Source organism: Pogoniulus pusillus, chromosome 34 (assembly GCF_015220805.1).
Source record: "Pogoniulus pusillus isolate bPogPus1 chromosome 34, bPogPus1.pri, whole genome shotgun sequence".
NCBI classification, from domain to species: Eukaryota; Metazoa; Chordata; class Aves; order Piciformes; family Lybiidae; genus Pogoniulus; species Pogoniulus pusillus.
This window is the reverse complement of record NC_087297.1, coordinates 6,260,991-6,288,856: the sequence shown is the minus strand read 5'-3', so window position 1 is coordinate 6,288,856 and position 27,866 is coordinate 6,260,991. Positions and strand designations below refer to the sequence as shown.

The window sequence follows — 27,866 nt, the reverse complement described above, 5'->3', positions numbered from 1 at the left end:
GCCACGTCCTTCTTGTGCCGGGCTGGTTCATGCTGAGAGTCTGATGTCACTAGTGAGGATGCACAGGAAAACAAATCACAACAGGGCAGCACAGAAACGGTGCCTGTCACTCTGGTATTTCAGCATAAACATGCTCTGTTATTTTTAGATAAGACAATTACAGACTGTTTTCACTCGAAGTCAGAATGAGGCATCACTCCCAAAGATAAGTGTCTAGGGCTGGTCCTGGTCTCAGGGTTATCTAGTGGTCAGATGCTAACCAGGCATTTCCATCAGTTTGGGTCTGTACATTCCTCCCACCAGCCACCACCCTTTGCAAAACACAGCTCCATTAGAAGGGACAATCTGATGGATGTTCTGCCACCACTGTCACGTCCTGATAGTCTTGTACCAAGGCTTGAGGTGCTAAACCAAAAGAATGGAGACTCACTCTCTGTGGGTCTACTCAAACAGCCTCTTCACAGCACAAGCTCATCTGGCATAAAAGTCTATAGCTAAACAACACACAGGGAAGTCAGGAGTGCTGCGACACAGTCCTGACTCTTACATCACCACCTGGATGTTAACAACTATGTTTTAATAACTAGAACACTATTTAATGTCACACTGTTTGAAAGCATCAACTGATTAGAAAAGCTTGACTCAGAGCCCAGTAAGTCTCCAGAGGAGCTGCTGCTGTCTTGGAGTGAGTCTTTGCAGAAGCAGGAGGCAGAATTCACATTTTTTCAGCATCTCTAAGTTAGCAGAACATTAGCTTTTATTGCATCTCCTCCTTCCTTTAAACTCATTTGCAGGAGGAAACTCAGTGTTTCCACGTCTTAAAACTGAAAGGAGAACAAGACCAGCACCAACAAAAGATAGTAGAGTTCTTTATTTCCAGCTTGCTGCCATTAAATAGTCAGAAATAAGCTGACTCCCTCTAGCTGCAGGAAAGAGTGGGGACCACTTCAAACTGCGTGCTTGCTTAAAAGTAAATACACACACTTTACAAACGAGATTGAAGAGATAAGCAACCAACAGCCCAAGCAAGTTTGACAACAACCACCAGTGCATCCTGTGGTGCCTCATCTGCTGAGCAGAGCTATCATTCCTTATACACTTACGAACGAGTTTCACACCCTTATCAGTAAAAATCAAACACCCCAGAAGCATTTCTAGTCAAAGGCAAAACACAACACTGCAGCTGCAGGAAAACTCCTGGAGAGACAGCCAAGCAGAAAGCTCTGCAGCTGTACAGGCTGTGCAGTAGCTTACAACTGGCTTGCTGATTTTTCAGGTAGGAGATCAACAAAGCATCACCACCTAACCTAAAATACTTCTTTCTACTCTAAGAAAACACAAGGAGTGTTTTACAGTTCTGACTTTATAAAATTCACTTTAAAAAAGTGTTTCCAACTGCATACAAATATTTACATCTGCATTTATAAACACTGCACTTCTGTCTTCTGCTATTTCTCTCCATGAAGCTTGTGGAGAAGTACATCTTAAGTGCTGCAGACTTCAAGGGAGCTTTCTGTTGCCTTCTGAGAGCTAAAGAAAGCTGCCCTTGCACAGCACTGCACAACCCGTTCCAGCTCTGGTACTGGAGCCAGAACTCTAAAACACACAGAGAGCCCAGGCTGCTTTTCTGTGCTTGTACCTTTGAGTTCACAAACAGAGTTAATTAACTGCACTTGTAAATCCTACAGACATCCAAGGGCCATAAACTCTGCTTAGCAAAGCCGCTGACTGAGTCTCCTTGGCTCTAAGCTAAGTTTGTTTCTCTTTTCATATGTTAAAAGACCAATTAGAAGTCAGTGAAAAATCTATACAATGACAATGCTTACTTGTCCACATCTGAGCCCAGACTCAGACCAAGTAATGCAACTTTTACATTGAGGGACCAAAAAAATTGCAGTTCTCAGCTTTTTTTGCTCCTCGATCCCTCTAACCCCTGTGCTAACCTGCAAGTATTGATTGCTTAAGGTACAAATGCTGATAACCCAGCGTTATGACAGCTCTCCAGGAGAGCAACACACCATTGCCCTGAGGATGTGCTGGCTTTGGTGGCTTCTCAGGAAGGAGACTTCTTTGCAACTCACCAAGGTGCAGAGGTCTGTAGTTCAGAGGGAGCTGCCCTGGCCCCACAACATAACTTCATCAGCTACACCAAACAGCACTTCAGAAACCTAACTTATGCTTTGCATGCCATTGCCCATCACTAGATTTCAGATTCTCCTGCTGTCCCATAACTATGCAGCTGCAGTTACATGGCATTGGTACACTGAGTAATAAAAAACGATTACAAAACTAGGAAACAGGGAAACAAAATGTATTTCCCACAGCTTCCCACTTCAGAAGCATTGCTGCCAATGGTACATAATAAACCCAGCAGCTTTCCTTACTGTCTTCCTGGTCACAGTCCTTACTGCAAGCAAGTCCATGTCATTGGGAAAGCTCCGGAAATGTTGTGTCTCAAGAGCTGAGGAGAGACACAGACAGACACGAGGGTGCTGGACACCACCTCCACTGCAAGGGGTCAGGCTATGACCGACTATACTGCACCGTGCTGTATTTGGTGACCCTGGAAGACTTGCTTAGCGTGGTGCTGGCAGAAGGTGGCCCTTCTAAGCTGGAGCCTGCTTGGTTCAGCAGGGAGTCTGTGATCAACACCTGCTCTTGCCTTCCCAGGCCAGCACCAGCTGCCTGCTCAGCTCTGCTCTGTACCCCTGAGGCTGTCACCACCACGCTGTGCCCCTCAGCTGAAGTGGGGATGCTGAGTGAGCTCTGCTCTGTGGCAGGGACAAGGACCCTCTCCCGCTCCCTCACCACAACGTACGGGGTGTCTGGGAGATCCTGAACCATCAGAGCTCCTGGCACGGCTCCTTCTGACTTCACCATCCTCTCTGTAACCACCACGTTACTTCCATGTGGCAAAACAGGGATTTCCACCATGCCCTGCAAGCTTGAGGCAGGTGCCAGCACCCTCTCTGTCACCACCACATTCTCCTTGAACTGTGGGTCTAGGTAGACAGCAGTGGAGTGGGCAGGAGCCCCTGCAGAATAGGAGGTTTCCGTCACGGTGAAGTTGCTCTGCGTGCGGGCTGAGGGAAGGGGTCGGATGTCCTGCTGCCCAGAGCGGGATGTGAAGGTTGTTTCTGTGACCACCTCCTTGGACAGTGTCTCTTCTCCTGCATGCACTGGCAGGACGGGCTGGAGGCGGCTGCTCGAGGCAAAGGCTTGTTCAGAGCTGGATGCATTATGCTGATCTGAGAACTGTGACTTAGTGTCCTTAAGCCCAAACCCCGATTCACCCCTGGAGCTACCATCTTTCATGTTGATGTGTCTGCCTAGGCATATTTCTGCTAAAGTCTTGAATTTGTCTCCTAAGTCGTCAAGGAAATGGTCATCAAGGTCACCCTCAATAAAGCTGCAGCAGCCAATGGAGCCATGGGGGGAGCTTGACTCTCCCTGGGAATAAACCAGGAGACAATCGTTGGCAGCTTGGGCTTCATCTTCCTCCGCAAAAGAGACAGCTTTCTAGAGACAGGAAACACAAACAAGCAGGAGTTCATTAGTGCCAGTGCTGGTGGTGCCAGCTCTTGCTCCATCTTCACAGCTTGCTTTTGTTTTGGTTCAGTGAGCCTTTAACTAGGTGTTTGCAGGAGAGTGCCAAAGCCATGCCTAGGAGTGTACCAACATTTAAACATGCATTTAATGAGTGCACACAGACATGTTATCACCTGCCATGGCCCTCTTCACTACCATAGCCTGCAGATCACACCCAAGGAGTCCAACAGCAAACAAATCAAAGTTAAACAGCTTCATAAGTACAGGAACATAGTCTGGCACATACATTTTTAGGCTCTGTGCAGGCCACTTCACAACAAGGAGGGCTCACAGGTTCTGATGCTAGTGCAGGGCCAGATCAGTCTGAATACAATGAAGTTGCTGCTGGTGCAAGCACAAGTATCTGTGCACAAGCTTGCATCAGCTCCAGTTTCAGGAGTGAGGACAGTCAAATCCTCTGGGCCTGCTGAACCAGCTTTAGCTAATACAGTTGCTGACTTGTGCTGAGAACCACTTTCCTGCCACATCTGAAGTTCTGGAGTGTCTATTAGCTGAGGCACCTGTGTCATGTGGTGTATATCCAGACTCTGCTTATCTGTGTTTGATCCTGGAAGCAGGAACATTATACAAGATACTTCTACAATGCACATCTGAAACTATTTGGTTTGGTTACTTGTCTGGGGTGGTTTTTTTGTAGTCTGAGCTAGTTTAGCCTCCTAGAAGTGGTAAAGAGTACCACAGGTACAACCTTTGCTAAGCCCTCCTGCCTTCATCAGGCAGCTGTGCTTAGAGGATGTCTTCATATTAGGGAGCACAAAGTGGAAGGAAAAGTAGAATTGCTACTGTTGTGTCTGGTCACCCAAAAGACCAGTAGCTAGAGCACTCAGGAAACATGCAAGTATCTCAAGATCAAATCCATCACTGGTCTGAGATGGCGATCCAAACCTGCACTGCTACTCCCCTGCAGAACCCATCATCAGCCAGCTGTAGGGTGTGAAACTGTTTTGTTTGTAGAGGTAAGAGACAGCCTGCATACCCCCTGGCATACGGATATGGCACTTTCACTACAAGAAGCTCACCAGCCTAAGGTCTAATGATGGGAGATATGCAAAGAGGAACAGCTGCAAGGAGCAGGAACAGCCTAGCGGTCAGTGGTTAGGTCACCAAAAGAAGGAGCCAGAAAGGGCATTGCAACATGTGCCTCAAAAGCTTCTGATGAAAGGCCCTTCAATCAAGGCTGTTGGGCAGAGACAAGTCCAGCACCAATTACTTCATCAGCTACTCTGAAGATGCAGACCCGCCCTCTACCCTATGACATCTGTGGTTTATCTTTCCAGAGCCTGCTCCATGGTAAAGCCTGTGGCTGTGACTCATGGTGAGTCACAGGTGCCTCCCTGCAGGCCAGCTGAATGTGCTGAAGTCTCTGATCTTTGCCACAGCTTCTTCAGGGCAAGGAGCTCCCTGGTCATTGCTCAGTATTTTGAATCCCATTCCCAAGTACCTTCCCCAGGAGAAGGATCTCATTGTGGGAGACCTTGTAAGCAGCCAGTGCCACAAGACAGAACACCATCGTGCTCATAAGTCCCATGTGTCAGCCTAATCCAAAAATCCTGAATGCCCCAAGCACTGACCAGGACTGCCTACACACAGACATCTCCCCATCTGTGCTTGCAAGGACATGAACAGCATTTCCCAACACCCCAGGCAGATATCAAGATGCTGTTAGTTTTGGGTCATGTGCTTACGTCATGGAAGTAGTCTCTTAAAAATTCTTCATTCATGGCTGCTGCTGCTCCAACTGTGACTCCTCCTCCGGCCACCACTGGCTTGCCTTCCACACCTGCCATGCCTTCAGCCCCTCTAGCTGCCATGGCTCCATACTCAGCACCAGAAAGGAGATGTCTTTGCTCCTCCCATGCTTCCTTGGTGATGGTGCTGCGATGCTCTCTGACCTGCGAGGCAGAGCCTCCTCCTGCTGAAGTTTGCTCTCCGCTCATTCCTGCTGCTGCTGTGGCTGCTGTCACTGCTCCGCTGGCCGCTCCTTTCGACTGCTCCAGTGTAGTGGGTGGGATGAAGCTTAGCACCGGCTGCATGAATAACACAAATCAGGATGTGACATGAAAGCTCTGCTGTCTAGCACACAGAACTCACCAAACCAGCAGCAGGGCTGGGTGGGACCTGGGAGGATGCTGTCTTACAACCTGTACAAGTGCAAATTCAAACGTGTTGCTGCAAAGAGTAAAAGCCTTCCTGACACAAGGTGCAGCTTCCACAACACAGTTCTCAAGGAGGGGCATGGAAATGTTTCTTAACATTGTTTTCTTGAAGCTCAAAGAGCTGGGAATGAAATCATGGGGGAAAAAAAACCACCAAAACAGGGCCTGCAAACTGCAGGGAGCTCAGCTATCTTAAGTAGGGCTGTGCCCTGTTTTGCTCAGATACAAGTGGGGGAGTGGGCACTGTCTGCTGTCTCTACAGCAGGGCCTGGCCCTTATTTCTTTACTAGCAGTTCACTTTCCCTGCTAATTATTTTTAACAAGAATTTGATTTGAGCATTGGCTCCAAATCAAAGTCTTTTCCCTTCCTTTCTATTGTTACTGTGAAAAAATGCGCCAGTATCATGCCTTTTTGTTTTGAAAATGAGTTTCTAGGATGACAAGAAAGTGCAAACTTCTTTCAGCAGTCACTGTTCCCTCTACATATTTGTACTTTGCCTTTTTGGAAGAAAAAAAAAAGCATTTGCTCTGTTTAAGAGGGCAAATACACAGGGAAGTAACTTAAACTACAGCCTGAAAGCTTAAACCGGTGAGGAGAAGCTAAACTTTACAACCCAGCCTTCCTCTGCCTTACCAAGCAGGTGCAGAACATTCCAGGCTTGCAAATGTAAATGTTCCACTCTTCTCCCACACTCCTATCTCCTGGCTCAGATACCATCAACACTTGCTTGACTGCTTTCTCTTTACTTTGGGATTTAAACACTCTGGTTGATTTTTCTAGAGCTGCTGGTGGAATTCACCTTCCAGAGATCCTTCATTGAGCTTCACAGAGTTAATAATTTTAATTAATGTTCACATGTGGTTAAAATCTGCTGCAGAGCTCAGAGATGTCAGCCTGCACAGTGGATGAAGCACCAAGGGCTGAGATGAACACCTGGATAGAAATCAAAGAGAAGTGCTGCCAGGGATACATGCCTTTGCCTCGGGAGCTGCTCCTTCGCTGTTCCACTGACGCAGCATCGCTTCGCTGTAGTCTGGGATGGCAGCAAATCCCTTTGCTCCCGAGCCACAGGGACACAGCAGCAGTAACAAGGGAAGAACTACAGGAAACAAGAAGTTTGCCATTAACTGTGTTGCTATGTAGTATGCCACAAACTCTGTAGCTATGGGACCCTAACTATGTTAGGGTCCAAGAATGCTAATAGTCAGTACTAAAGCCTGGCCAGCTCCCATACTGAAATTCATCTTTAATAAGCTAGTGCTCAGCACAGGAGCTGATAAAAACTAAACACAGGTTCCCAAATATTCAAGGCATTTCCTAGAAGCATTTGCCTGACTGGTTTCCTAGAAAGTAAACTGACAATTAACCTGTCATGGCCACAGTCCTGCAGCTGACCACTCATATACATAAACTTCTATCAAAGATCTCATATACCAAACTGTACTGTTTTGGGATATTTTGAGTATTTTAATGAGGAAAAAATTAGATTATTGGCTGTGAAAAGGAAAATAAAGTGATGTCTATGTCACTCATAGGTTTGCTGAGATGTATAAAAACCAGAACACAAACAGAGATAAGACAGAGTCTCTCTCCAGCTCTGGCTGTATTACCTGCTTCTCCTTGACCCTGCACATAACCCAACTAATCATTTTCCTTCTAACTCCCTTTGCTGATTCTTCCAACACACTGTGCATGTAAGGCAGATTCTGGGATAACGAGGGGGGTGGAAAGAAGGTGGATGGGTGGTTGGGAGCCCCTCCTGGGCACTCTGGCTGTGTGGGAGGGGTACTGTGTTTCTGTATTACTTTTGACTTGTATACTACCATATATAGCTGTAAATATATGTAATATGCTGTATTTATCTGCTTGTATATTGTACTAAATTGTGAATATAAAGCTTCAACCCTTAACTTCCACCCAGCTGAGTCCAGTCTGGGTGAATTCATGTGTGTGTGGGTGGCTAACTCCCAGAACTACTACACAAACCTAAGCCCTAAAGGTCACTGGACAACCTCAGCATTTCTAACTCCTGTTTTCACTACTAAATGACATGGCATCATCTGAATTCCACCTTATCACTCCTGTGTCATGTCTGGAGATCTCAAGGCAATCCAGTTTCAGGAGCAAAGTGTGTATGTGTGGCATGAACCACAGCTAGACTGCTACAAGCAGTGAACTACTGCCAGTTTAAATGCAGCACTGGTATGCATGACCAGAACTCGACTACAGGCATTGTCTTACTTTCAAGTTTCTGTTTTGTCTCTAAGAGCAATGTCAGCTGGTGTTCAGAGCAAGGCACCAGACCTGGGGCTAGAGTGAGAAGAAAAGTGGAGAGACAGCTGTGGTTTGAGTGGGAAGAGTTAGAGTTCACATGGGGAGGTGTGGAAACACCAAAAAGGATTCCCCACTGCTTCCCCACCTGTTATTTACAGCACCATAAATAAGTATTAAAGCTGTACCTATTAATTGTAAAATGCACAGATTGAAATCCTTTGAGGGCAAAATGCTGATGGTACCGAAAGTAGCTGGGGAGTTGCCATGACTTCACACACACTAGGAGCTTACACTGAATGCATCAAGATGATAAAAGCAGAGCAATCAAGATGATAAAGCCTGGGAATCACTGTTTCCTTCCTGGTGCCTTGCAGACCACATGTGCAGCGTTTCTGAGATAAGGTGGAGCAATCACTTACGCAGCAGCAGTAAAAAGGCCAAGATGATCAGTGCCACCGCTCCTGGTCCCAGCCCCACGGACTTGGCACCAATGAACTTCTCTTTGCAGACACCCTCATCTCCACAGTTACAGACAGTCAGCTGCACAGACTGGGCCTGAGCACAGCTGAGCCCTTGGAAATCCTTTATTAGGATGGGAACTTCAGTTCTGCCTGGCTTCAGGTTTTGTGGTGCCAGTTGGATGCTGGTGCCTGTGGCAGGAAAGGGAGGGTAAAGAAAATAAACAAAACCAAGAAACGAGTGCAGAGCTACTCTTTTAAACTAAGGGAAATAGAAACTTTGCAGCTTCCCAACCCTCCAGCTCAGCTCAGTCAGTGCAGTGGAACTCAGTTTCACTAGCTGCAGGTACAGCATATGCAATTTTATTTTTATCAGGTTTCATAATGGCAACAAAGCATCCATGCTTGCTTGCAGCCAAATCACAGAATCCTAGAATGGTGGGGGTGGAAGGGACCTCTGGAGATCATCCTGTCCAACCCCCCTGCTAGTGCAGGTAATGCCTAAAGCAGGCTGCACAGGATCATGTCCAGGCAGGTTTTGAAATTCTCCAGAGATGGAGACTCCACCACCTCTCTGGGCAGCCTGTTCCAGTTTTCCACCATCCTCAAGGTCAAGAATTCTCCTTAAATTAAAACTGTGCTCTGTGACCCTGGAATAGGCTTCCCAGAGAGGTCATGGAGTCTCCTTTTCTAGAGACTTTCAAGGCCTGTCTGCATGTGTTCCTCTGTGATCTGTGTTAGACTGTATTGTCCTGCTCTGGCAGGGGGATTGGACTCAATCTCCTTAAACACCATGAGGTGTTTAAGACCAGGCTGGATGAGGCTCTGGCCAGACTGATTTAGGCTAGGGTGTCCCTGCCAATAGTAGGGGAGTTGGAACTAGATGATCCTTGTGGTCCCTTCCAAGCCTGATTCTATGATTCACCACTGCAGGCTTTTTTTTGGGAAGACAGAAAGGGCTTGATCCCAGCATTAACCATGAAATCCTGCTCACCACACGAGTCACCTAGCTAGGCAAAGATGGTTCAATGGAGGGAAAGTGACAGGCCTCAGAAGACATGACTGCTTTCATAGCCATTAGGTTGGAGGGAGCAGAATGCAAACCATCTGCCTGCTTGCCTAGCTCCATATATATATTGTGTTGGTTTTGTGTTTCCATTCTGACTCAGCCAAACTGCCAATTTGACTGGAGTGAACAAAAGTAGGACTCCAAGGAAGTGAAAGCAATTAAAGATGCTTTTTCTTACCGTTATTGGATACAATTATCCATTTTTTGGCTGTCCCTTCTGGCTTGTCAATGACAGCAAAGCTGAAGGGATCACTGTTTGGGTAGCCATCCAAATCATTAGCTGTCACATTAATCAGCTTTGCATTTGAACACACAGTCTGCACAGGGTTGACAATAACTGGGCAGTTGTCATTCTCATCTTGGACATGGATAACAACTGTGCCTGTGGCAGTTTGCTTGGGAGAATCTAAGATTTTAAAAGATGAAAAAGTAAATTGATAGGAAAAATGCAAAACCTTCATGTTAAAATAAATCACCTCAGTCTTTTCCAAAACCACAACCATTTCTGAAAGGAAGAGCTCTCCCTGGAGCTTATGGGAGCAGAATTATATTCACTAACATTAAACATAATGACAAAGGCCTTCTGAAGGCAGGATGGTTTATTGTTTTGAGTGGAAAAAAAACCCTAGATATTTTCTTTGTATGTTTACACAGAGACATGCAGGTAATAAAAGATTTTTCTTTAGACACACAAGAAGCTCAGGGAGTCTTTCTTGCTTAGCATTCAAGAAAAACTTTGGACTTTGATGTCTGTTGATCAGCCCAGTGAGACACTGGCAATTTCCCTCTTGCCAAGGGATGTTGTTATCAGGCTTTCTTTTAGCAAAACTTAAAAAGTTCACCTCTGTTAGTCAAAGAAGAGCAATGGGCACCTCAGGAACCCATTCTAAGGGTCACCCTGTTTCACTGAGTTGCCTTTGTCTGCCCTCCAAATACAGAGCTTATGGGAAACTGCACCAGGTGTCTACATTTTAGGCAGTTAACAGACAGGGAGGTTAAGCCAATTATAGTTGTAGAAAGGCAAACTAAACCCTAAAAAAATCCAACACTTAGTGTGAAAACAAACCCCTCTCAACTTACCAGTGGTTACACCCAGTATGGTGAAAGTGTAGGTACCATTTACTACATGAGATGATTCATAATCGAGTGTTTTGGCAAGCCTGATTTCACCTGTGGCCGAGTCTATGGTGATCCAGTTTGCTGCATCTCTTCCTTTTAGGTACCTGATTGAAATTGCACATAAAGATGTACACATTTATCACAAGGAAAACAGCCAATCAGCAGAAAAAGCAGCTTCAGAGGACATGTGCTATGTTTAAAGCAGAGACCAAATCCCTAGGTCTGATGCAACTCTACAACACTGCGTACTGGAACCTGCTTTCCCCTCTAGAGCCAGGATCTAGGTGTGGAGCACTACAAAAATAAAACTAAGGGAGTGAGATGGGAGCAGGAAGAGGAGCTGTGCTGCTGGTTGTGGTCCTCTTGCCCTCCACCCCCACTCTCAGTAGCTATCTGGGAAGGACTGTGCTACAGGAGTGGGTGAGAGGGGTCCATGCTGGGCATGTGCATCCAAGTCTGCACCATTTGTAGAAGCCACAATGGTGACTAACAACATTTTAGCTGAAAAGCTGCAATTCACAGAATGGGTTTGGTTTGGAAAGGACTTTAAAGATCATCTAGCTCAAATACCCCTGCCAAAGGACATTCTCCTCTAGACCAGGCTGCTTGTGGCCTCATCCAGCCTGGCATTGAACACCTCCAGGGAGGGCACCCATGATGGCCCTGGGCAACCTGTTCCAGTGTCTCATCATCCTTACTGCAAAGAGTTTCTTTATAATCTTGAGTCTAATCAGCCCTCCTCAAGCTTCACTCATCCCAGCATTACGAGCCCTTGTAATAAGTCCCTTCCCAACCCTCTTGTAGGCCCCTTGCAGACACACAGCCTCATCTACTCATCACTGTCTCACTGCTAGACCTTTCTGCATGTTTCCACTTAATGTTTCTGTGGACAACAGAGCCAGATAAGTAAATCAATCTCAGGAGTAGACAGGCATGACCAACAGCAAGCACAGGCAGCTTCAGCACAAACACTCATGTCTCAGCACATGCAACAGAGCAAAGCAGGACTTTCATGTCAGATACTTTCTGCACAATAGAATATTGAAGATGATGATAAGATAAGGATGTTATTTTAGGTGTGAATTATGCAGGGTAGAAAACGATTGCCTCTGCAGTTATTTCAGTTCAATTCCCATTTTTAGAGTGAGGAATAATTGCTGACACAGTCACAATGGTTACAAGAAGACTCTTACGTAATGCGCTCTGCTATTTTCCTTGTGTCTTCATCATAGGCTTGATACTGCCCAATGACTTGGTTTATCTGGTATTTCTCACTGGCTTCAATAACTTTGGTGCCACCAGGGAACACAAGACCTTCCCTCACATTAATCACATTGATTTTGATTGGAATTGGTTTTGCTTTATAACTCTGTTTAATTGACTTGTGGAACTCTGCTTTGTTTGTTACGACAATGCCCAAGTTCAGGCTTCGCATTTCCTCATAATCCAGTTCCTAGAACAGTAAAAAAAGATTAATAATATTTGAAACAACCACTCAGAATTTGACAGGATTTGCTATCTAGGCAACATTCATGTAGTTAGTATTTAAGTAACATTAAATAACACTGTAGCATCCTTGTTTAAATAGTAAGTCAGTATTTATCATTATTACTTAAGCAATAAGGATGCTACAGGGCAAAGAACTGTTGGTTAACTTCTTACTCTCAGTACATAATGCCTTAAGTCTCCAAATGAAAGAATATTCTACATAAAGGAAGACTACTCCTGAGTTTTAACAGGTGACACCATAGGTCTGTCTTTATATTCAAACCATTCTATGATTTTATGGATTGCAAGGGACTTTCAAAGGTTCAACTGCCCTGCAGCAAGCAGTGACATCCTCCTACATCAGGTTGCTCCAAGCCCTGTCGAGCCTGTCCTTGAATATCTGCAGGGATGGGGCTCAACTACCTTCCTGGCCAACCAGTTCAAGTATTCCACCACCCTCATGGTAAAGAACTTGTTCCTAAATCTACTCTTCTCTAATTTATTGAATTAAAACTAGCTTAAGGTAGGTACAGTAACTTCTGCTCATCTTCTTTACTTTCAGTGTAACAGGGTTCACTGTTACTTGATGCTTCCAATTATTTTACTTAAAACCCATTAACTTACTTAAAAATGCTTATTTTTTTAAGAATTATCAATTTGCTGAGAAGGAAACTGGGAAAAAAGAAGGGAAAAGGTACTTTGGGGCATTTTCAGGTCTTCTGTACTGAAAATAAACTGGAAATTTTAATTGATGGAAAGCATTTTAACAATTTCAGCCTCTGGAAATTAACAGTCTGCAGCCCATGGCTCATGGAGTAGATGTTGCCTGCAATGCTATCTGTGGCCACAGGAAATAAAGATTTTAAACTGAGACAACTAAAGAGAGCAATAATAAGGGAAATGGACAGCATACATGTTAGCAGTGTTGCCCAACAACAAGGGAGGTGATATTTGAGATCAGACAGAATCTGAAAGACAAATATGGACCACATCATTATCATAGAATCAACCAGGTTGGAAGAGACCTCCAAGATCATCGAGTCCAACCTATCACCCAGCCCTAGCCAGTCAACTAGACCATGGCACTGAGTGCCTCATCCAGTCTTTTCTTGAAGACCCCCAGGGACGGTGCCTCCACCACCTCCCTGGGCAGCCCATTCCAATCGGAAATCACTCTCTCTGTGAAGAACTTCTTCCTAACATCCAGCCTATACCTACCCTGGCACAAAATGACTGAATCGGAGAATCACACAATCAACCAGGTTGGAAGAGACCTCCAAGCTCATCCAGGCCAACCTAGCACCCAGCCCTACCCAGTCAACTAGACCATGGCACCAAGTGCCTCATCCAGGCTTTTCTTGAAGACCTCCAGGGACGGCGCCTCCACCACCTCACTGGGCAGCCCATTCCAATGCCAGTCACTCTCTCTGCCAACAACGTCCTCCTAACATCCAGCCTAGACCTCCCCTGGCACAACTTGAGACTGTGTCCCCTTGTTCTATTGCTGGTTACCCGGGATTAGAGGCCAACCCCACCTGGCTACGATGTCCCTTCAGGTAGTTGTAGACAGCAATGAGATCACCCCTGAGCCTCCTCTTCTCTAGGCTAAACAACCCCAGCTCCCTCATCCTCTCCTCATAGGGTTTGTGTTCCAGGTCTTTCACCAGCTTTGTTGCCCTTCTCTGGACACATTCCAGCACCTCAACATCTCTTTGATGCATTTGAATGCACCAAAGCAGCACAAATCAAAAGGAGTGTCCACCATTGTGAATTCACAGTTTACATCCTGACTGACTATAATTTGTATGTCAAAAGGAATCTTTAAAGAAGGCTGTCCAAAGGCTCTACCAACCTTGACGACAGTCAGGATGCCCTCGTTGGTCTGGGCATCTGTTACTATGCGGAAAAAGCCCCCTTCGTTACCAGAAACAAAGGAAAAGTTGGCCAGCCAGTTATCAGAAAACTCTTCATCTTTGTCAAAGACTTTTATCCGCAGAATTTCCACATTGGCTCTGTTTTCTTCAATGCTTCCTTCAAACTGTAATTGAAAAAAAAAATAAACCTTCTGTAAGATGTCGAGTTACCTCCTTTCACCAGTGCAAGGCAGTTTGCACCACCACATCTTAAGCAAAGGGATACAGGCAGGTGTGGGAACATGCCAAACAGTGATACCCAGACTTACTGAACTGCTCTGAACCACAGGCAGGTTGTCATTGACATCCAGAATCTTGATTTCTAAAGAACTCGTTGCAGCATTCCCACCTAACTCACCACCACGGTCTTTTGCTTCCACCACCAAGGAATAGCTGCTTTGTGTCTGCAATGATAGAAAGAAGTGTTTAAACCACACAAAAAAATTCCTTGTTTTTACTGTTTCTATCATATCTTGGTAATCTCTTGAGATAAATTATAGCTCCTTCTCTCTCTAGCTAGTAGTAAATCTCACAAACAATTACCCTGACAGGCTGCTGGAACAGAGCTGGGGCTTTGAAAAGGATCTAGGAGTTCTGTGCTTCCCCCACAAAGAGTCAGGCTGTACCTGCAATCATAAACTGTACTTGCAATCATAAACTGTACTTGCAATCATAAACAAGGGCAAGACCAGCAACAAGTGCATGTCAGGACAGAGCCAGAGGTAAACACGTTGCCTGCAGCTGCAGAGTGCCAACACCCAGATCACCATCTGCTGGCCACTGAAAATTTATGCAGGCACAGGTAAAGAGTGTGGCTTCCCAATCTGTTTCACAGCAGCTCCTGTTTCCACCTCTCTTACCTCAATTTGTATAGCAGGCTACAAAAATCTAGATGCAATCAGCAGTTTTGTGATCATGACCTTGGTTCCCTTTGCCATATGCTCTCCAGCAGAAAGAAGAGAATCACAGAATCAACCAGGTTGGAAGAGACCTCCAAGCTCATCCAGTCCAACCTAGCACCCAGCCCTATCCAGTCAATTAGACCATGGCACTAAGTGCCTCATCCAGTCTTTTCTTAAACACCTCCAGGGACAGTGACTCCACCACCACCCTGGGCAGCCCATTCCAATGGCAAATCACTCTCTGTGACTAAGAGCTGCTGCCTTAGCTGCTTGGGAGGGACAGAAAGCAACAACCAGGAATACAGCCTTAATTCCAACACCATCCCACTCCCTGAAAAACACACATCAACCACACCAAGCACACAAAGTTTAAATCCCAAAGGAGGTGAAGGGGGCAACTTTTCACCCTGGCAGGCAGGGCTACAGGTGACAGATTAAAAACGGAAGGGCCTTTTACCTCTCTGTCAAGGTTTATTTTTGCTACTCGAACCTCTCCAGTATCCTTATTCATATAGAAAGCATCACTGGGGCTTTGGGAAACAATCCTGAAAGCAATTTTGGAATTTAGGTTATTTGGTTCATCTGCATCTGTCGCATTTATCCTCATTACAAGTGTACCTGAAAAAAAAACCAACCAAAATGCAGTATTTATTTACACAGCCATGCACTGGCAAGCATTTTTCCTGTAGATGTCACAGATAAGAACATGCTATCAGATGCACTGCACAATTTCCTGCTGCTCTTGCCTTTATGGAATAGAGCTGAAGAAATATTTGTGAAATCCAAAGAGATGCATTGGAAGTATATTCCCTACAACAAAAAGATCTGTAGCTCACAGAACAAAATGCACCAGATTTAAATAACAGGTTGGATTCTCTCAAACACTCCGACAGAAAACTCTAGATAGCACACAGAGAAGAAACACTTTTTGAACAAGCTACATTTTCCTCCCGTTATACTACAGGGAGCACCACTAACTTCTCTACCTGAGCAACAGCTGGCTCTGTACTGATACCTTCCAACTGCTTTATAATGGTCCCTACGGTGCAGTCCCCTTATAGCATACAATCAACCAGGTTGGAAGAGACTTCCAAGATCATCCAGCCCAAAGCAGCACCCAGCCCTGGCCAGTCAAACAGACCATGGCACTAAGTGCCTCATCCAGGCTTTGCTTGAACACTTCCAGGGACAGCGACTCCACCACCTCCCTGGGCAGCCCATTCCAAACCAAACACTCTCTGGCAACAACTTCCTCCTAACATCCAGCCTAGACCTCCCCTGGCACAGCTTGAGACTGTGTCCCTTCATTCTGTTTCTGGTTGTCTGGTAGAAAAGACCAAGCCCACCTGGCTACAGCCTCCCTTCAGGTAGTTGTAGAAAGCAATGAGCTCTGCCCTGAGCCTCCTCTTCTTCAGGCTGCACACCCCCAGCTCCCTCAGCCTCTCCTTACAGGGCTGTGCTCCAGGTCCTTCACCGGCTTCACCTCCCTTCTCTGGACACGTTCCAGTATCTCAACATCTCTCTTGAACTGAGAAGCCCAGAACTGAACACAGTACTCAAGGTGTGGCCTGACATCTCTCCTGGCACTGGGCTTTGTCCTTTGGGAACATGTGTGCCTCAGTTTTCTGTGCCCAGATTGGAACATTAGCTGGAATTCAGGTCTGGGAGTGTTGAAGGAAATCAGCATCTCAACATCTTGGGTTACTGAAGTTGATGGACAAGAATCTGTTTCTCCAGATTATTGCGACTTTGAAATGGACACAATGTCAAGTGTTTATTAGGTTGTTTTATTCTATCTTTTCTTATCTTTGGGGAAATAATCTGTTGGTTTTATGTCTGACATCACCCAGAAAACTATTGATTGAGGCTTTGGTCATGACTACATGCTTAAACTCTCCAGCCCACAGGTAAAGCAGAGCTTTTCATAAGCATGGCAGAGGCAAGTCCCTTCCAAATAGGCTGGGATTGCTAGCCCAGAAGGTAGAGTGCATTTCCCAAGCAGTTCCTACTGAAGGACTCTCTTTCCTGGATCTGTGGCAGCTGACACCAAACCAAAAGGTGCTGTAAGAGGAAGTGCTGTTTTCTTTGCCTTTAGGTGGACACTTTCCCTTAACCACACCACATAGCCTAGCTCTGAAAAAACACAGGCATTGACATGTGCGTCATCTGGCCTAGGCAAGCAGGAGAATGCATCCTTGTTACTGCAGCTGTGCTCCCCTTGCAAGTGCTGTGAAAAGCTAAATGAATAAAAGCAATTAGAAAAATCATGTTACCTGCTTCACTCAATTCCTCAATTGAACCAACAAAAACTTCATGTGAAAACACTGGAGGGTTGTCATTTATATCCACAACTTTAATTGGGAGGTCTATTGGCTCTTCCAGTTTTGCTCCAGTCTTATCTAGTGCATGACCTCTGAGCTGAAATCAAACAGACAGAAACAATAAGTGAATTGTTGTGACTGTTAACAGGTATGGAAAATAGAAACTAGAATCATAGAATCAACCAGGCTGGAAGAGACTTAAGTATATAAAACACATATAACAAAATCTCTCTTCGCCCAGGCAACCCAGCAACAGAACAAGGGGACAGTCTCAAGTTGTGCCAGGGAGGTCTAGGCTGGATGTTAGGAGGAAGTTGTTGGCAGAGAGAGTGATTGGCGTTGGAATGGGCTGCCCAGGGAGGTGGTGGAGTCACCATCCCTGGAGGTGTTGAAGCAAAGCCTGGATGAGGCACTTAGTGCCATGGTCTGTTTGACTGGCCAGGGCTCGGTGCTATTTTGGGCTGGATGATCTTAGAAGTCTCTTCCAAGCTGGCTGATTCTATGATATAATCATAATATGCTTATTTATACACACACAAATATCCAGAAACTTTAAAAGAAATTAAAGCAAACATATTTGAAGATACATTAAAAAATTAATTGGAAGGAACCTAGAAGCAAAATAGTGTTCAACTTACAAGCAGCATTGGAGTCTTCTCTCTGTCAACTATTCCTGTTATATTCAGGTCTCCAGTCTTTCCATTGATAACAAATAATCCATAAGGGGGTTCTGTTACTCCTTGACCAGATATAGTGTAAGTCACCACTACCCCTGTATCTTCAAGATCAGAATGTATCTAGCAAAAACATAACAGTTTAAATAGCATTCCATAATTAAAACCACATTTTAAAATGAAACAAAAGCATTTTTCCTATTTTGTAATGAACGAACACTGAATACATTTCCCTGCATTCCTTTGAGTGTGGAGGTGTTGAGATTGAATGCAGTAAGAGCTGCATGTTGTGTTGGAAGATTTGGTGCAAGGAGATGAAGAATATGAAGGGAAGTGCAACAGCTGGGAGCTGTGGAGCAGAGAGGTCTGGGAGGGAAGTAGACTGAGTCTGTTTGTACAGAGTGTGAGACAGGATACAAATGCAAGGAAAGGCTGGAAAACCACTGAGGCAAGGTAAAAAGATGGAGTGAAGGAAGAAAGAAACTGGTCAAATGGATGAGGACAAATAAAATGTGGAGACAGATCAGAAAGGTAGTCTGAGACCATGAGTTGAGCAGAAGAGATTGAAACTACTTGAGCAAAGCCTGGAAATAAAACGTGACAGCTTTTTGAGAGAAATTAGACCTAAGCTAGTGAGTGTGACAAGGACTGAAGAAGGGATACAGTGGAGGAAGAAAGGTCAGACCTGGAGAGGAACAGGTAGAAGAGGCTGCTGCTGTCAGCAAATACCTGAAACATCTTGAAAAGCATATGTGCCAGCATCACTCTGAAGGGCAAAAGGCAACAGCCTGCTACCATCTGTAGTTACTCTACATGCTGAAGTGACAGGAGCGGTCAATCCATGTTTCACACTGGTGCTGAACCAAAAGCATACTACTCTTGCACAAAGGACAACACCTTGGTCATTTTTATCTCTTTCTCCTAATTCCTATCATGTGCCATCTTCTTGCACACGTAACAAAACCATATTCCATGTACACCTTTCTGCCCAGTCACCTCCAACAGCTTTGGGACACGCTTGCCAAATTCAACTACAGCTGAGTAGAGGTGGTGAAATGAAAAATTAATAAATAATCAAGAGCACTGCACTCCCAAAAGTTTTCCTAAAACTGGTGTCTGGGAAAAGATGAGAGACTGAGCCATATCAGGCTGCAAGAGTAACTCACTTGCTGAAGGAAGGAAACAAAGAAACATGCCAATCTTCAACTGACACTGAACAGTCCTTTAAAACTGAAGAAATATTTGTGCATGTGCTTAGGGCAGTTTACATTCTTGCTTTACATTTTCATCTCTATTTTGATTTGTATTTTATCTGCTTGCTGTGCTTACTCTGGCAATTGGATTCTTGTAGGAATTGTCCTCCTCTTCCCGTATGAAAGCCGGCGGGACTGTCCATTCTCGCTTCTGTCTGACCAGGCTGCTGGGGTGAGCCACCATGCCACTGCTGCCATGTCGATTATAAACCTGTGAAGAAAGGCACTACATTTAGCCAGTTCAGATAAGGCTTTGCTGCTGCTGTAGCCCAGGTTTCTGAGTAAGCTTTTGCCCTTTCAATAGCTGCTAACTCAAAAATCACAGAGCAGCATTACCCTGCCGAGACACAATCTAAGAGCCCTGCGCTCTTCCAGTTGTATGGAGAGGGATACCACACTAGTTTTGGCATCAAAACAGAATCAGGTATGACAACCTTTCAATCCAAGTTCCCATGATCTGGGGTTGGTGAAAACAACACCTGTTCTGGAAGACTTACAGACTCACTGAATTATTTCAATTGGAAAAGACCTCTAAGATTATTAAGCCTAACTGTCAAGTGCTTGCCATCAGATGCAGGAAGAAGCTTGGCACTAAGGCCCTTTTGAACCTTTAGATTTCTGCCTTATTACTCTGCTGTCTTCACACCAATACCTCCTTGTACACAACCTTCTCTGCCAAAGAGAAGGAGCAGGTCTCTATTCAACCCATCCACTGTCTTAGCTATGCTTGCTCAACTATCCATTGTTCTGCATGACACCCTTCAGCTTTCTGCCCATCCCAGCCTCTACTATGACTTCCAGATTGACACCAGGAAATGTTTCCAATTAATACCTTCCATAAAACAGTAGTTCATTTCATTTAGAGAGAGATAGAAGAAGATATTTATAGACTGAATGTTTTAGGGAAATGCCACTCAGTTTGATGGGTGTAGGAATCTCTTCACTTGCATTTTGGCTTTCATTTCATCACTTGTTATACAGCTTTCATGTTTCACAAAAGGCTACAGCTCAAGATATTTGCCTTTGACACTTTGCTCAGAGAAACTTTCTTCAGCCACTGATAAAGAAAATAGTCTTCTATTATTTCCTACCTTCACATGCAGTCCATCTCCATCGTTCAAACAGATCTGCAATAGAATTAATAACATTATTATTACCATGTCACTTCAGCAGTACTGAAACTTACCTGACGTGGCCTCCCTTGTAAAGATGGCAAAGCCATAAGGAAAAAAGACTTTTTACAAGGGCTTATAGTGATAGGACAAGAGGGAATGGTATTAAGTTTGATGAATCATAGAATCAACCAGGTGGGAAGAGACCTCCAAGCGCATCCAGTCCAACTTAGCACCCAGCCCTGTCCAATGAACTAGACCATGACACCAAGTGCCTTATCCAGTCTTCTGAACACCTCCAGCATAGATTTAGACTGGATATTAGGAAGAAATTCTGCAGTGAGGGTGGTGAGACACCAGTACAAGTTGCCCAGGGAAGTTGTGGCTGCTCCCTTTCTGGAGGTGTTTGAGGCCAGGTTGGATGAGGTCTTGAGCAGGCTAGGCTAGTGGAAGGTGTTCCTACCCATGGCAAGGTGGCTGGAACTAGGTGACCTTTAAGGTCCCTTCCAACCTAATCTATGAATCTGACCTCCAACACTCAATCACCTTAATTCTTCATCACTCATCGCCTCAATTCACTTATAATAGCTTCCAAAAACTTCACCCCCAGCCATTCCTATTAAAAATACATACTAGAATGATAGAATTACTACATTTTGCACTTTTGTCCTAGCAGGAAACAGATACCAAACAACCAATAGCAGGGAACATAAAATAAGCAATTAATTCCTTTCCCCCCAAGAAATGCAGACTTCACAATCATTTTTTAACAACCATTTTTTAGTGCTGAATAATGTCTCATTATTCCAAACCCCTGGAATTTGCTGTTCTTGACTGAAGTGTGTGATGACTGCCAACAGCACCCTGAGGAATCTCCCTGTTCGAGGCAAATCCTGATTGTACAGCCTGTGATGGCTTACCAACTGCAACAGAGACCAAAACAAGGGCAAATAAGGTTTAAAAGCAAGGACTAAATCAAACCACCTGCTGCAGGGTAACCAATCCAAGCAGTTCTGCTTAGTGCAGGGAGGGCATATGGCTTATACCCACCCCTCAGAGAAAGCAGAGACGTGTATACTAGCAAGCAAATCATGCTTGCTCTGACAGAACCTTACATGCCAACATTTGCTGTTGGGACTGCCCATCTCTGTGTCCCAGGATAGCTATGCATGCCTTTAAACATCTCAGTTAAGTGCCCTGTTTTAACTGGAAGGAACTGGAGCCTCAGGGAAACAGAGACCCTGTGTTTACATCCACTCTCCACACAGACTCTGCACACATCAAACCTCTGCCCCAAACAGTCCCAAAAAGTCAGTACTGGCAAACAACAAGACCTAGGTTACTGCAACACCTGAAACCATCAAATACAGACATTTAGCTTTGTACTGGCAGGCAAGAGAAAACTTTGGTTTTCCTCAGAACATCTACCTACATCTACCTACAATTTGCATCTTGGGTGACTTAATGTATTATTGCTATTGTTTAGTATTAATGCCTACGGCAAAGCAGGCATGGAAAAGGTGATCTCCTGCTGAAATAAATCCAGGATTGTTTTTTTGTATTCTCTTGACTGGTTTCAAGGCTGCTGGTTGGGTTCTCCCTATCCACCCTCTGACTCAGCCTTCATCACTGTATCGATGACAGCTTGCTTTCTTTTTTTTGGTTGAAGATGTTATCTCTTTCCCACACAATGCAGTGGACAACATTGAGCAACACTGCAGATTCCCGTTTCAGCTTGCACAACAGAACTGTCTTTCAAAAGGTAGCTTTCCCAGTGTATATATTCTGAAGACAAAAAAATCAGTGAGCACTAAGTTCCCTGAAAGAGATGCATTGTGAGAGCTACAGAGCTTGCAAAGAATCATAGAATCAGCCAGGTTGGAAGAGACCTCCAAGCTCATCCAGTCCAACCTAGCACCCAGCCCTACCCAGTCAATTAGACCATGGCACTAAGTGCCTCATCCAGGCTTTGCTTGAACGCCTCCAGGGATGGTGCCTCCACCACCTCCCTGGGCAGCCCATTCCAATGGCTAATCACTCTCTCTGGGAAGAACTTCCTCCTAACATCCAGCCTATACTTCTTGATATACATTTCAGTGGAGAAACTCACACTAGAAATTATAAACAAGAAGTCTTTAATTTGTGTGCAAGTGCTGCAAATCAGTATCAACCCATTCTGGTTTACTGTCAAGACAAGAAAAAAAGAACTTTTGCCTTTGTATTTTTCAACCTGTGGTCTACTGGAATCTCACCTGTGAGTTTAAGAAGTCAATAAAAGGTGCTTAAGAACAGCAATTTTATTCACAAGATGCACAATACATATCTGGAACAAATCTAATAAAGAGATTCTGCATATTAATTGAATTTTTTTAAAGGATCTTACAAATTATGACCTGAGAATCTTCTGCCAGGCAACCAGTAACAGAACAAAGGGACACAGCCTCAAGTTGTGCCAGGGGAAGAAGTTAGGAGGAAGTTGTTGGCAGAGAGAGTGATTGGCATTGGAATGGGCTGCCCAGGGAGGTGGTGGAGTTGCCTTCCCTGGAGGTGTTCAAGCAAAGCCTGGATGAGGCACTTAGTGCCATGGTCTGGTTGACTGGGTAGGGCTGGGTGCTAGGTTGGCCGGGATGATCTTGAGGTCTCTTCCAACCTGGTTGATTCTATGACTAAAGAGATGAAAAGTGCTTTTCTTCTTGAAGAGCAAAGTCCCATATCCACCAGGTGTTTAAACTCTGAATTTAAACTTAACATCCTAGAGCTGTCGCTTATTAAGCGGGTTAGTAACTGAGTAGGAAAGCCCTGTCTGTCTCTCGATGTGAATCATGGCCTTAGCACAAAAATAAGGTATCTGCTGATGACATCTGGCGATGACACAGAGGTGAGTAGGCATGTTAGAAGACATCAGGAAGCAAGGTGGAAAACCTGAGGCCTGAAGTAATAGAAATGGAATGAAACACCAGAGGCACAGCAGGAGTAGCTGAGGGAGCAGGAGAAAGCAGGGTGTGACTGTCGTGAACGCAAGGCTGTTCTTGCCCAAATCCATGATCATATATAGTCAAGAAGTGACTGAAGGACACATTTTGAACACACAGCTTAATTTTACAATGGAAAGATGAAGATTAAGTAAGAAGGTACGTGCCTGTGCTCGTTACACTGACGCAGTAATTCCTAGGAACATGGCCTTTCACATCTGTGTGCTGGCAGTCGCTTTGGTGCTGAAGGCTATGGACAAATGAAGACCTTCCACGCTTTGAGAAGCAGTCTGAAGGGACCATCCAAAGCTACCAACTAGTCCATCTCCTGGACATGGGGCAGGGCAAACTTCCCAACAACTATTTAACACATTCTTATAAAAAGAGTGATGGTTTAAGGGAGAGCTTTGTAGAGTAAGGTCAGTGGTTGCACTTGATGATCCAGAAGGTCTTTCCCAACCTGGATGATTCCAATTCTGTCCCACAGTCTCCATAGCTAAGCTAAGGTGGAACCTAGTTAACCTTACAGATGGAAAAGTCATTGTTATTTTTTATCCTCATTTTTAGCTCTTTGCAAGTTGATCATATTACTGTTTGGGAGATTCAGTTTCAGACTGACACATACAATTGAACATGCTTAAATGAACACTAAGTGCCTAAACTCCAGTTGTAGTCAACAGAAATACAGCCAAACAATCAGAGCAGTCCAATTCACCTCTAAGTCAGCCTCCATCTCCTGCTTTGCTTGGGACTCCACTGACAGCAGCTACATCTATTTTTAAGTCCAACACTAGGTGATTTCTAAAGCAAAGTAGTTGCTGCTGAGAACCCAATGCTACACAGCCCATGGTTTGTGGTTATTTCAGACTAGACTTAGCCTCATCCCCATTGATGAGGAGACAGATGCATCTCTCAAAGCAGTTTCACCCAGGATGGATAAGATTCACACACTCTGGAGATTTGTGTCAATAACTTCCCAGTCCTTTAATTTCACTTCAAGAATACAACCATGGGATTTCCTGAACTGAGATGGCTTTTTTCCTCCCTCTTTTTCCTCTAATCATAGGATCAGTCAGGGTTGGAAGGGACCACAAGGAACATCTAGTTCCAATCCTCTACCATAGGCAGGGACACTTTACTCTAGATCAGGCTGGCCACAGCCTCATCCAGCCTGGCCTTAAACATCTCCAGGGATGGGGCTTCAACCACCTCCCTGGGCAACCCATTCCAGGCTCTCACCACTCTCATGCTCAACAACTTCCTCCTCACATCCAGGCTGAACCTACCAACCTCCAGCTTTGCTCCACTACCCCCACTCCTGTCACTCCCTCATAGCCTAAAAAGTCCCTCCCCAGCTTTTTTGTAGGCCCCCTTCAGATACTGGAAGGCCACAAAAAGGTCACCTGGAAGCCTATTCTTTTGTAGACTGCACAGCCCCAAACCTTTCAGTCTGTCCTCATAGCAGAGCTGCTGCAGCCCTCTGAGCATCCTCGTGGTCCTGCTCTGGACATGCTCCAGCATCTCCACATCCCTCTCCAAACAGGGGCTCCAGAACTGGATGCAGTACTCCAGGTGGGGTCTCAGCAGAGCACAGTAGAGGGAGAGAATCTCCTCCCTCGCCCTGCTGGCCACACTTCTGCTGCTGCAGCCCAGGATCTGGTAGGCTTTCTGGGCTGCAAGTGCACACTGCTGGCTCATGTTGAGCTTCTCTAGTCCTTCCTGGGCAGACACATGCCATTTTGAAGTCTAGTGTACAAAATAATACACCACTTCAGTTCAATATCATGGATAAAATAATAGATCTCATCCATTTCACATCTGCTTCCCTATCTCACCAGAGTGCTGTGTCCCTCCCTCCCCCCCATTATCTGGGGCCACATTAAATTGATGAATCAATGCACAGATGCTTGTAAATACTTTTACCATGTTTCACCACATTATTTGCTATAGAGCTGGGCTGCTTTGAATTACCTCACTTTGCTCTTTCTAGAACTAAAATAAAAAGCCAATCTGATGCTTAAATTTAAGTTGTTTTGATTAATTTCTAAAGGTAATCGCTACTGCCTCTGACATTAGAACACTGATTCAATATATTCTGGCCTGAATTTCAGCATACCCAGCTCAAGACTCATACCCCAACCATCAAGGAAGTACAATCTGAAAAGACTTCCAGAGAAAAATCTTTTTTTGCATCTCATGCAGTAGGATTCATACATCTCTCTCAACTTTTCTTTCACCCAAACGTAAGAGGTGCTCTAAGAATTAATCTCTTGACATCTGATGCCCACACCCTTCACGAACAACCAAGAACCCTCCCAGTCTAATATCCCCAATAGCTACGTCTGCCCAGCAGCCCCACAGCTCTGGGCGTGTGCCCTCGACACACCCAAGTCAAACCCAACCCTGTGGCTGCACCGTCCAGCACACAATGATATTCCTGGAAAAGGACTGGAGGCAGGGACAAGGGAAAAACTGCCATGGTCTCTACGGGGTACTCAGGGATGAAGACACCAGGATGCAGCCCACTGGTAGATAGAGCCCAGATGACAAAGAGAGACTTCAGGAAAAACAGCAAGAGGAAGAACTTACAGTTCTCCATGATTCTGACACAGAAGGTGCTTTGCTGTGACACTACTTGTAGGTGGCTTTTGTTTTTCAGCAGTTTCTTAAGGGTTTGATGTTACCAGTGCCCCCTTTGCATGGCATAAGATATAAATGACCCTAGTTTGATGTTGTCAAGAAACTAGACTTTCCTCCACATGAATGGCTTTGTCCAGACTGGGGGGTGGTAATAAATAAAATCATCACACCAAAAGCCCAATGAAAACAGAACAGGCAAGACCCATGCATGCCTCATCCCACCCATCTCTCCCGGCAGCAACCAGCTGAGGCAGCTTTATTTGCTTAGCATGCAGGCACCAAAATTCACTCGCAGTGTGCCACATCCTGCTTCAGCTTTAGCTGAAATCCAGTGAAAGAAAAATGGTTTTCCTCTTCAGGCACAACCAGCAGTATCCTGAGACCAGTGCAAGCCCACCAAGACAAACCACAGCGTGGCTTTAGGTGTTAACAGAAAGAATCAGTGAAAACTTCTGCACAAGTAGCACTCCACAGGTTTTCAGATAATCAGATAATCAACCAGGTTGGAAGAGACCTCCAAGATCATCCAGTCCAACCTAGCACCCAGCCCTAGCCAGTCAACCAGACCATGGCACTAAGTGCCTCATCCAGGCTTTTCTTGAACACCTCCAGGCACGGTGCCTCCACCACCTCCCTGGGCAGCCCATTCCAATGCCAATCACTCTCTCTGCCAACAACTTCCTCCCAACATCCAGCCTAGACCTACCCCGGCACAACCCGAGACTGTCCCCCCCTGTTCTACCGCTGGTTGCCTGGGAGAAGAGGCCAACCCCCACCCACTGCATTTTCCATTGCTCTTTTCTAAAAGAAGGAGGATGAAACATTTCCACCCAAACCCTAACTCCCAGCTGGCTGCAAAGAGCAAGGTTAACTGCTGCCGGCTGACTCGTGGCCAGCCGCAAGCCTGTATTATCAAGCAACACGTCTCCAGATAACAAATCTATTCTGCAGGATCTCCAGCTCAGGTAGAAAGGTCTCAATCTACAGCACCTGCCAGCCTGGCCATGCCACAAGCCGTTACTGAACCCTGCCCGGCTCCTCGGCGCAGCCCATGGCCTGGTCTCCACCCTCGCCTTCATCTGAGCGGCGGTGGCGACTTCCGCAGGCGCTTGCCAGCCTGGAACGGTGAAGAGCTGAAGAACAATGCCGCAGATGTGAAGCTGCTCCAAAGCAGCAGTCCCAGTCAGCCAAACCTGGTGGTCTGGTCTCTGTTACAAAACACTCACCAGTTTTTAGCCTGGGAAGATGTTTCATAGGATGGGAGGTGTAAAGGGTGATGGCTAAAAGAGAGCGAAGGCAGGGGAATATTTCTGCCTGAAATCTCTTGGACTGTTAAGGTTTGGTATCATTTCTCCAGGGCAATAAACACTTCGGTTAAATCATACTTTATAACTTTTCTTTCCCCTCCAAGAACTGCTCCCTCGAAACGGCAAAGCAACGTCCTCACACAGGTGAAACGCTGAACATGAGGACCGCAACGACACCAACTCCTCGCTGCATTCCCGTTCCTCCCGGCGCCTCCAAAACCCCACCCAGCCCAGGCACCCTTCTTACCGAGGTTCCTACCCTCGCCTGCGCTCGCACAGCAAACGGCCATTGCTTTCAGCTACTTTCCAGCACAAGGGACAAAACCCCTTCTCAACCACCGCCAGCCACGGCGGCAGTGCTGCCAAGCCCCGGCGGGACAACTCTTCCCCGTGGCCGCATACCAGCCCGCCGCGGGCCTTCGCCTCCCTCCCGCACAGCGCCGCACGGCACCCGCCGCCGAGCAGCGCCTTCCCCTCGCCCCGGTACCGGGAGGTCCCCTGGACTCACCAGCAGTGCCAGCAGCCGCACCGCCGCGGCGAGGCCCCAAGACATGGCCGCCGCCTCCGCGCTCCGTCTGGGACAGGGTCACCTCTCCGG

At 45.7% G+C, this 27,866-nt stretch overlaps 1 protein-coding gene across 2 annotated transcripts; it reads right to left on the bottom strand.

Moving 5' to 3' along the window:
* Positions 1 to 853: 853 nt before the first annotated feature.
* Positions 854 to 27,866, bottom strand: DSG2 (desmoglein 2). Of its 2 annotated transcripts, XM_064170452.1 has the most exons (15): positions 27,777 to 27,866; positions 20,329 to 20,364; positions 19,314 to 19,448; positions 17,949 to 18,107; positions 17,263 to 17,407; positions 15,447 to 15,607; positions 14,357 to 14,491; positions 14,027 to 14,212; positions 11,880 to 12,139; positions 10,648 to 10,790; positions 9,746 to 9,973; positions 8,460 to 8,690; positions 6,741 to 6,865; positions 5,295 to 5,636; positions 854 to 3,519 (listed from the first exon to the last, which is right to left on the bottom strand). In XM_064170452.1, the coding sequence occupies exons 1-15, from the start codon at positions 27,819 to 27,821 to the stop codon at positions 2,524 to 2,526; spliced, it is 3,327 nt and encodes a 1,108-aa protein (XP_064026522.1). In that variant the 5' UTR covers positions 27,822 to 27,866; the 3' UTR covers positions 854 to 2,523. The 2 variants fall into 2 exon arrangements, with proteins under 2 accessions (XP_064026522.1, XP_064026523.1); XM_064170453.1 differs by lacking the exons at positions 17,949 to 18,107; positions 19,314 to 19,448; positions 20,329 to 20,364; positions 27,777 to 27,866 and having other exon boundaries at positions 15,447 to 15,534; positions 17,263 to 17,334.